Here is a 10289-nt window from a genome sequence, read left to right as displayed (position 1 = left end):
AATTTGTATATGTTTTAAAATCATTTTAAATTATCTTTCATTGCCTATGACTAGGATTAGCATGAAATGAATGCTGAATCAGAACCATCAAGCGTTAAGACAAGCTTCATCAATTTCAAAGATGCGATACAATTCCTTTGAGTGCCAAGTCTGCCAACTTTTAATTTGTTTTACCTCAAAAAATTTTGATCACATATATTTAAAAAAAAAATTTACACTAAAATTAATTATTAATGTATTTATGTATAAATATATGTATAATTTAATTTATTTTTAATTTTAGTAGTTGTTTTTAGTGTAAAGATCAATTTTTATAAGACGAAAGTATTTAATACGATCTCTTGTTCACACCAAGTCACAAATCTACCATTAAAACGAAAAAAAAGTTAGATACATTATTCATTCACATTGATGGTTCATTAAATTCTGTTAGTTGGAATTGCCCATACTGTGATAAACGGAGGAACAAGATCACCTGATGTGGATGCTAGAACCAAATGGTAAGTTTTCTGTTAATAAGAGTTTCTAGTTTCAATACCTGTTTTCATAACTTATTTTCATTTATTTATTGGTTAATCTGCTGTTGATTCCGTTTTCAAGGTTTCTGAATTGTTTTCGTAGTTGCAAAATCGAAGTGAACATATACGTTAACTTGATGATGATGATGAGTGAATTTTGAAACCGCTTTTCGTTTCTTCTTCACTTTGACTTTTCCTTTCCGTATCATACTTTCTTGGATTCCTTTGCTATATATTATTATAGTCTTAGCATTTGGATTTGGATTCGGATTCGGATTCGTCGCGCTTATCGTCCAATGCAAGTGTATAACAACGAACTAGCATTCTTTTTCGGTCAAAATGAAAAGCTCGTTTATCGTATCACTGACACGTATATTAAATTATTAATCACTGCGGTTTAAGCTGTTGATGCTGCTTAATCACTACGGTCTAAGTTGCTGATAATGTTTCGGACTCTGTATCTTATTCAGAGTAACCGAGATTTAACTGAAGTTTTAGGTAGCCAGAGTAAATTTTTGTTGACCGTTGGCAATAGTTGGAATCGGAAGACTTAATATAATTTCCTGTTTTATAATTTATTATTAAGTTTAATTTTTTGAACACATAAAACCCTTTACTAATTTATTGGTTCTGCTTGAATGTTTGATGTTTATGAATGTGGTGGTCCAAAGGCTACCCTGTTTTTTGTTTGAACCTTTCACATGTCATATGTCAATGATGTCTATCTTTAAATCTTCATTAGGTTTCCAGAAGTTTGCATGAAAATCTTCTTAAGATTGCCTTATGGTCTCGATCAAACAGTACAAGTTCTTCTTTGGCAACAGACAACACCACTAATGATGCACGGTATATGGTTCTTCTATGTTAGAACAAGTCTATAGCCATGTTCTGATGTGTGTTTCTTAATATTCATCATAACTTCTGTTGCATGTAACTACATTGTTACAGTGCTTTTGATATGGATAGCACATTAATTTATTTTTCTTATTTTTGGTTTTAAAATTTAATTTTGGAAATTAAACAATAGGGTGTTAGTGTTTAAGCTTAAGCAACTTGATAATTGCCATTTTTACTATCCAGATGATGGTGTTATCTGGACACCCACAGGCTAAAGTTTATAACATCATTTAGATAAATAAATGCATCACTTTCTTGTCTCATTCCTTTTCTACTGAGTTTGTTTGCGCTTATAATAATTATTAGTCAAACACGTAAACTCAGTTGAAAATCCATGTTTGAAGAAAACAATGGAATATCACTTTAAGTGTAAAACTCGAGAATGATATGGTCAACATGTGTACATCCTGTTTAGTGCTTTGATTTTCTCAGGTTCAAGGGCCATGATATGCTTGCCCCTTTCACAGCTGGGTGGCAGACAACTGATGTGAATCCTTTGGTTATAGACAAGTCAGAGGTGAGCTTCCTTGCTACTTCTGTTTTTTTTTGCATTTTTTGCATTCTTTTTGCAATAACCTTGAGCCAACATATTGCATCAGATAAACAATTGCTTTAGTTTTATTTAAAGATGACTAATTCTTCAACTATGTAACTTACCTGATCAATGGAGACAGGGAAGCTATGTATATGACATTAATGGGAAGAAGTATCTTGACTCACTTGCTGGTCTATGGTGCACAGCTCTAGGTATTTTACATATGTTTTTATCTCCCTACTTTGATATCTCAATTGTTATTCATTATGTTTATCTCTTGGTATTACAAGTATTCCTCAAGGATATGGTCTCTAGAGCATTTATTAGCATGAGGTATTTCTCACCTTTTGAGCTAGCTTTTGGGGTGAATTAGGCCCATTCAATTCTAATACTTGGTTCATCTTCATAATTGTTAATCCATCTTTAGAAGGAATCATGTTATCCTTTCCCTTCAACCAACTGCCATGTCACTTCTTAGTTGCTCAAGGACCTTCTCCCCCCCATTTGAATTTTAAATTTTTTTTTTATTTGTGGTGGTCAGAGAAGTTGTGACAATGTTTGCTGGCTGTCCTGGACATAAAATTCTAGTAGATTAACAGTGATAGAAATTGAGCTTATTAATTTGAAGAATTGATTTCTTAGTTCTTGGGGTGGAATATTGAATTTTTTTTATGGAGGCATGGTTGAATTGTGGTTATGTTTGTTTGATTTTCCCCAGTATATAGTTATTATCTGCCTAAATATCAAAGTCCATATTCTAGAATAGAAATCAATCTGCAAGCCTAGGCACTCCATTTTTCCGAAGTATTCTGTTTTATAAATAATTCTTTTTGTTTCTACTGCTGTTGCTATCTATGAATTGTACCCTTCTAGGGATATTTGACAAACTTGTACAGCCATTGGAAGTTATGGAAAAACTTCTTTATTTTTTTATTTTTTATTTTTTGAAGAAATCAGATCATGCTTAAATATCTTTTAGACATGGTGTTTGAAATATATTCAGATACTCATAATTGTATAGTATATTTCACATGTGCAATTACACCTGATGTAATGATTTATTATTTTCTTTTGAGAAAGAAAAAACGGTTTTTTATGTTTGTGCAGGGGGGAATGAGCCACGTCTAGTTGAAGCTGCCACTGCACAACTGAACAAATTGCCATTTTACCATTCCTTTTGGAATCGGACTACAAAACCCTCTCTGGTATCCTTATTGTTATCCTCTATATATTCTACACGTAATCTTATGCCTGTTTATAACTTTTCTTATTTATAGTTTACTTTGTCATTATACACTTCCTTTTTTTCACTTCTTCCGTTCTACTCAAAATAGGAAGAAAGAAAATTGGGGTTCAACACTTTTACTTTATAACATCTTAAAGGTGCCGAGTTTTTGGTGGGGTTGAAGGGGGTGATACTGTTTAAGCTAATCCTAAGTGTACTCATTAGTATTATCAATTACCTTAAATATGCCTGTTGTGGCCACAAAAAATAAAGTAGCTTTCTGTGATACTGACACTTGACTTTTCATCTTTGGTTCTTCATTAATATATTTTTCAACATACAGGATCTAGCCAAGGACCTCCTAGAAACGTTCACAGCCAGAAAGATGGCGAAAGCTTTTTTTGTTAATAGCGGATCAGAAGCAAATGACACTCAGGTTTGTAAGATTCTTTATCCACTTTAGTCTCATTATCTTCTGTTAATTTTCATTCAATTTTAAGGTAGGTAGTTATCTACAATGCATATAGTATATCTATACAAAATATCAAGTAGCTACATATGATGAACATGCCAAGATGGCAAATATGGACCAAGTTTTTGGTGCAGGCACCTAAAACAAAATAAACTACAATCAAAGTGTCATGTTAACATATTGCTGAATTATATATTATAATTTAGAGAGAAAAAAAATAGCACTATTCTATATTTGACTTTTGCAGGTGAAACTTGTATGGTATTATAACAACGCACTTGGAAGACCAAATAAAAAGAAATTCATAGCTCGTGCTAAATCGTACGCATGACATCTCAACAATCTCAATCAATTTTTTTTTTCTCTAGCAAACCTGAAAAAATAGCTCATGTACTGTACACTCTAACAGGTATCATGGTTCAACATTGATAGCAGCCAGTCTTTCTGGGTATGCAGAACTTTTTATTTTTATTTCTTAAACATAATAGACCTTTTATATGTGAAAAATTGAAAAAATATTTTATCTAATCAATTAGCTTGGAAATGTGTATTTCAGACTTCCAGCTCTGCATCAAAAATTTGATCTGCCTGCTCCTTTTGTCTTACACACTGATTGTCCACATTACTGGCGGTTTCATCTTCCAGGTTGTTATTTGTATGGACCTGTTGGGAATAATAGTTTAGACATTTGTTATTAGGAATACATATTATCCATGCTTATGAACATCTCAGGTGAGACAGAGGAAGAGTTTTCAACCAGATTAGCCAAAAATCTAGAGGAGCTAATTCTGAAAGAGGGACCAGATACAGTAATACTTCCATATACCAAATTATTTTCTACTACTTGAACATTGACTTTGTACCAACTTATATGTCCTTTTATTACAGATTGCTGCATTTATTGCTGAGCCAGTTATGGGGGCAGGAGGTGTAATACCTCCACCTGCAACTTATTTCGAAAAGGTATCTTATTATCATCATTGCTTCATACATGTTGGAATTCCACATTTTCACACCGAGTGCCAAAGAATTTGCTAGCCTTCATCTATGTGCTTTTGCTGATTATGCATCTTCATTTGCATTCCCAATCACAAAACACCAATTCATCAATTATAGGAGCTTATAATGTTGCAATCTGTCGAATCTACAATGCTACTACTGACACCACTACCCCTGTGACTTTTATCATACAACCTTTCTAAGCTTTCAAAAGGACCAGAAAATTGATGCATGTCTTAATTTTATATTGGCTTATACCTGATAGCATTTACTCTTATGCAGATCCAAGCTGTTGTCAAGAAGTATGACATTCTTTTTATTGCTGATGAGGTACTTCTTTCTTCATAACAGTTACAAAATGGATCCTTTTGTGGAATTTACAACAATGGAAGGCTTGTATTGTGTGTTTCTTTTGAAGGTGATCTGTGCCTTTGGAAGACTTGGGACAATGTATGGATGTGACAAGTATGGCATCAAGCCCGATCTTGTCTCCTTAGCAAAGGTATGAGTATGAAACAGCTGTAAGTACAGTTTTACTGTTTCCTTCTTTTTTTTGTGTTTTTACTTTAATGTGCTCCATGTTATGTTAACTTCTAGGCACTCTCGTCTGCATATTTGCCAATTGGAGCAGTTCTTGTGAGTCCAGAAGTTTCAGAAGTTATACACTCACAGAGCAACAAGCTTGGTCTGGTGGTTCATTCATTATTCATTACATGTTTTGAAATGAACTTTTCTTTATTGTTAATTATTCATTCATTATTAGTTCTTTATTAGTTCTCTTGGCTAGTTGGCTTAGTATCTCTGAACTGATGTTTACTTATTGTAGGTTCATTTTCCCATGGGTTTACTTACTCTGGACACCCTGTATCCTGTGCTGTTGCAATTGAAGCACTGAAGATCTACAAGTGTGTCCTGTTATTTCCTGCTTTTGAATCCTATTCGATCATCTTTCATTGATTAATATTTGGCGATGTCATATTGATCATCTTCGCAGAGAAAGAAATATTGTCGAGAAGGTGGCAAATATCTCCCCAAGGTTCCAAGATGGTGTAAAAGCTTTTGCTGACAGTCCTATCATTGGAGAGGTATTTATTATTTTGCTGGGTAATTTTTAGTTTGTTGTCAACATCAATATAAATATATGACAAGCATAACTTTTCTGTTACTACAGATCCGAGGAACTGGCTTAATTTTGGGTACCGAGTTCACAGACAATAAGTCACCTAATGATCCATTTCCTCCTGAATGGGGCAAGTTTCTTTCCTTATTTTTATCCTACCTTCTAGATCGGTTTAGATATTTGGCTCCGGCTATTTTAAATCCCGTTTGGTCATCTTTCAGTAATTTCAGTGCTATACTTATGTATTATATCGTCATCCTTTAATTGAGCTATGTAATCTTTGTGAAACATTTTAAAATAGACCTATGGAAAACAGAAGGTATTATTTATACTCGGATTGGACAAGACTACATCTTGGCTACTTTGTTTTCCTTTAACAGTGATGTATCAGTTCGATGGTGACATAGGAGGGACAAGTCATGCTGATTCTATGTAGATGTGTCATATTTTCTATAATATGTTGTGACATAATGATGTTTGTTACAGGGGTTGGTGCCTATTTTGGAGCACAATGTGAGAAGCATGGTATGTTAGTTCGTGTAGCTGGGGATAACATTATGATGTCTCCACCGTTCATCATTTCTCCTGAAGAAGTTGATGAGGTAACTTAAATTACCTTTCCTTGTGTTTCTGCCAATTTAATAAATTTACATAAAGTTTTCTCATATTGCACAATAAAAGGAAATCACATATGTACCCAAAACATCACTATGGCAGTGTAAATCAGCGGAAATCACACCTACCATAAACACACACTTCTCAATTATCTCAGAGACTTTATCACTAATTGATGGTAATTACCCAAAAATCAGCTGCCCCCCTAGTCTTTTTGTTATACAAATAGCTTAGCCAACAAGCATTCACAATAGGTTAACATTCTATTAAATGGTTCTGAGTGACTACTCAAAAGCCAGAAACCTCATGAGTCGTGTGCAGTTGTGTACTACTTTGTGTTTTTTGCTTCATCGTTGACGAATAAATATGAATTGTCGATGCATTTCATCTGTCGTGTTTATCATGTTCATTATTTCATGGCATGTTGCTGTAACTGCAGCCTGCATTCAAAGTTAAATAGTGCTTGATTACCAAGTCTGAGATGCATATTTTTGTTTTTCCTCAGTTAATAAGCATTTATGGGAAAGCCCTAAAAGGTACGGAAGAGAGGGTAAAAGAGCTCAAGTCTCAGCGGAAGTAGCTCAAAGTTGCTCGGCAGGAGATGCCATAGTAAATAAATTATGATACCTTCAAACAAAATAGAAAAATAATAGTTTGAAGAGGAATTGTGTATTATGACACTTTGGGGACACAACACTCGATAAAACTGCGTAAACCTTTTAGCTATTGTAAATGTCAGTAGATTGCCGCAAATTAATTTTCATATGATTCTAATTTCTGTGAAATGCATGTTAGTGGGCTTAAATGGAGCTTTCACGGACATTTAAAAAATTAAAACCTGCAATTCACCTCCGGCGTATTGCTTCATATCCAACAAAAAGTGAATACGCCCCTTACGTATTCTTCTTTAACCAATCCCGATATCCTAGTAATCCACCAAATGGGGCCCAATATAAAAAAAATCGTAAATTTTTTTCCTACATGATTCTGTTGTGCTAGCTATTTGATATCCGATACTAATATTGAATTATATGATAAAAATGTAAGTTTATAGATTTTTTTTTATGAAATCAAAGAGTACTATTAACAAGTTTTAATTCTTAGAAAAAAGTTTGTTGTACAATGAAAAATAACCACAAAAAAAATTTATACTCTCTCTATACAACTTTGATTTATACTGCAGAGTGCATCCAGTATAAATTGTTTAAAAGTGAAATCAAATATTTTATATTACTCATTCTTTTTTTTTGCTTGAGAAGATGAAAAGACAAGTTCAAATTGGGTTATTACATGGGCGAAAGAGAATGTTGACTCTAATATGAAATCCAAATCCACGTATATTTGAATACCAAATGAACCTACTATGAAACTTTAATTTAAATTTAGTCCGCACCTACTATGAGTATGAGCAGTTGAGCACACCTCCTTATCCAATTCCAGCAAAGTTTGCAGACCAATATTATTAAAAATCACACAAACTCTGTTATTCATTACTTAAACATATCTCATCCAATAAAATTATAAAACCACGAACTTGGTGCTTTTGATTTTCCGGCAAACCTAAACTTGGGGTTCATTGCTGTTGAAGCATCATATTAAATATTAAATAGCAATTAATTTTATGTAGTGAAACACAAAATTGAAAATGAAAGCCAACCAAACAATAGACAAGTTCATCATCATCCCATTATAATAATAAAAGACGGTGGCGTAAACCTGCAATTGGCAGCAAAGTAAGGATTATGTAATACTAATTTAGGGTTTGGAATTTTTGTTAGCTTGTCTTCTAGCTCTCCTCTCTCTAGAGCTTGGTGTTGGCTTATAGCCTCCATTTTCGGATTCAGATTCATCCAACTCTCTAAATGATTTCTGTTCCAATTGAGCATTTGTAAATTAAACTTTATTGTGAAAAGAAACAAATTAAAGAAATAGAATAATGGAGTTTTGATTTATATATGTTACCTCTCTAATCTCAGAGAAGCTTACAGCATAGAAGGTCACAGCTGCAGCAGCAACAATTCCAATAACAGGCAGAGCAATTTGCATATCCATATCTTATATAATTTAAATGATATAATCAATATTTTATTCTTTTTTTGTGTTTTTTCTTTTTGTTTATGAACTGAAGAGTGAAGACAGGAGCTAGTGAACTAAAGAGAAGGCATTGGATATGATATGATAAGGCATGCTTCTACTATACACCCTTACTCAAACTCAAACTCTAGTCCTTCACCAATAACTCTGGTTTCAACCGGCAACCTGCTATTACCTGTTTACAAAATTATTGATTTTAATTTCGACAAAAGAATAATCATTATTCCAGAATTGACCGTGGAAACTTTAGTTTTTAGCCAGGTATTTTGACCACTTAGGCAACACTAAAAAGTAGTTTTCTTTTCTTTCTTCATAAAAAGTGGGTTATTATTGATTATACACAATTATGCAAGTTTTTTTTTAATTAAAATAAAAAAATGTTAGAGGATAATGAGAATTTATTATTTGTGACGATTATTTTTATCATCATTTTTAATTGTTAATTTAATTTTTTTAGTCTAATAATTTAACAATATACTTTAATTCACATTTTTAAATATTAATTTTTATACTAATAATAAATTTTGTTATCGATTTTTAGTATACATGATTCTATTTATTTTAATAAAAATTTAAAAACTTGTTCATGGGGACCATGACAGTGTAGTGATAGCTTAAGCCTCCGCTATCGCCCCTAAACCTTGATTGTATCAAAACTCTCTGAATAATTAAACATTAATCTTTTTCTTTACAACTAATACTACTTATATATATAATGACTTGTAGAGTTCGGCCAAGATTCAATGCTTTCCATTTGGCATGTTCTGGTTTTCCATAACCACAACAATCTAAGTGATCCATCATACATGTAGGAACAGAAGACAACCTAAATGTTAGGGATGCAAGATCCAATTTATGTTGAGTTGAGAATTTTTGGGGCACATGTCCTACCAAAGATTGTTAACTTTTTAGAAATATGTATGTAAATGTATATGTTATATCGGGTCCAACATAAGTGTCTAAAAGTAATTATGTACAAAAATTAAGAAAATGATTAGAAATATATTTGTTTTAGATAAACTAAAATAATTGTATAAAACTGCTTTTTTTTTTACCTCAACTATATTAACTATTTAATTTCATTAATTCTCTCTCAATAGAACAGAATTATTAATGCGATTTTTTCACCTAAATCAATGACTTGCTGATCAAGTCAACTAGCCACAATGAATTCATCAAATTAAGTTGATAAGTAAGTAATTATAGTATATTAGTTAGTTAACTTATTGTAGTTAGTGTAATCAGTTTAGTTGTTGTGATTGGTTAATTGATTAGTTAGTTACTTGCTAACTAGTGTGTTAATTAGTTTTTCTGTTAATTTTTTATTTTTCTATTAGCTTTAATGCAACAAAGTTTATAAAGCAGAAACTTGTATAATTTGCTTCGTGATTTTCCATTCTGAAATTCCAAGCATCATTGCTCATCTTCTTTGGTTATCTATTTTAATTTACGCATTATTTTGGTATCTTATCTATTTTCTCACTTGATAAATCAATAACTAATACATTATAAATTTGAATTTTATTTAAAAATTTATAATAAATTATTACATATATAAAATGAGATTCAAATTCTCCATACTATAGAGATTCTATTTATCATCATTCTTTTCACATCTAAATTTACTTAAAATAAATATTTACTTTTAAATTATTTAATATAAATTTCAACATTTAATCATTTCCGTTACATATGTAAGCTATTTAATATTTAACCTAACAAACGAAATCACTTTTTATTTTCCGTTTTAACTTATGAGCTTAATTTTAATACTGACAATATAAAAATCTAAAATATTCATACATGTAATAGAT

General features: G+C 31.9%; 2 protein-coding genes across 2 annotated transcripts; one reads left to right on the top strand and one right to left on the bottom strand.

Moving 5' to 3' along the window:
* Nucleotides 1-1238: 1238 nt before the first annotated feature.
* On the top strand, nucleotides 1239-7155 carry LOC107477267 (gamma aminobutyrate transaminase 1, mitochondrial). Its single transcript, XM_016097251.3, has 18 exons — nucleotides 1239-1364; nucleotides 1848-1932; nucleotides 2090-2162; nucleotides 3058-3155; nucleotides 3519-3611; nucleotides 3895-3968; nucleotides 4057-4095; nucleotides 4204-4292; nucleotides 4380-4456; nucleotides 4536-4610; nucleotides 4929-4976; nucleotides 5065-5148; nucleotides 5244-5331; nucleotides 5473-5551; nucleotides 5641-5731; nucleotides 5818-5896; nucleotides 6253-6368; nucleotides 6887-7155. Exons 2-18 carry the CDS (start codon nucleotides 1864-1866, stop codon nucleotides 6959-6961), a joined length of 1347 nt encoding a protein of 448 aa, XP_015952737.1. The 5' UTR covers nucleotides 1239-1364; nucleotides 1848-1863; the 3' UTR covers nucleotides 6962-7155.
* A 792-nt stretch (nucleotides 7156-7947) lies between these two features.
* Nucleotides 7948-8510, bottom strand: LOC107477311 (uncharacterized). The gene is made up of 2 exons (XM_016097300.3): nucleotides 8344-8510; nucleotides 7948-8250 (listed from the first exon to the last, which is right to left on the bottom strand). The coding sequence occupies exons 1-2, from the start codon at nucleotides 8431-8433 to the stop codon at nucleotides 8137-8139; spliced, it is 204 nt and encodes a 67-aa protein (XP_015952786.1). The 5' UTR covers nucleotides 8434-8510; the 3' UTR covers nucleotides 7948-8136.
* Between the last annotated feature and the right edge of the window lie 1779 nt (nucleotides 8511-10289).

This window comes from Arachis duranensis, chromosome 3 (assembly GCF_000817695.3).
Source record: "Arachis duranensis cultivar V14167 chromosome 3, aradu.V14167.gnm2.J7QH, whole genome shotgun sequence".
Classification (NCBI taxonomy): Eukaryota; Viridiplantae; Streptophyta; class Magnoliopsida; order Fabales; family Fabaceae; genus Arachis; species Arachis duranensis.
Note: the sequence above shows the minus strand (reverse complement) of the source record. Positions and strands in the feature narration are given on the sequence as shown.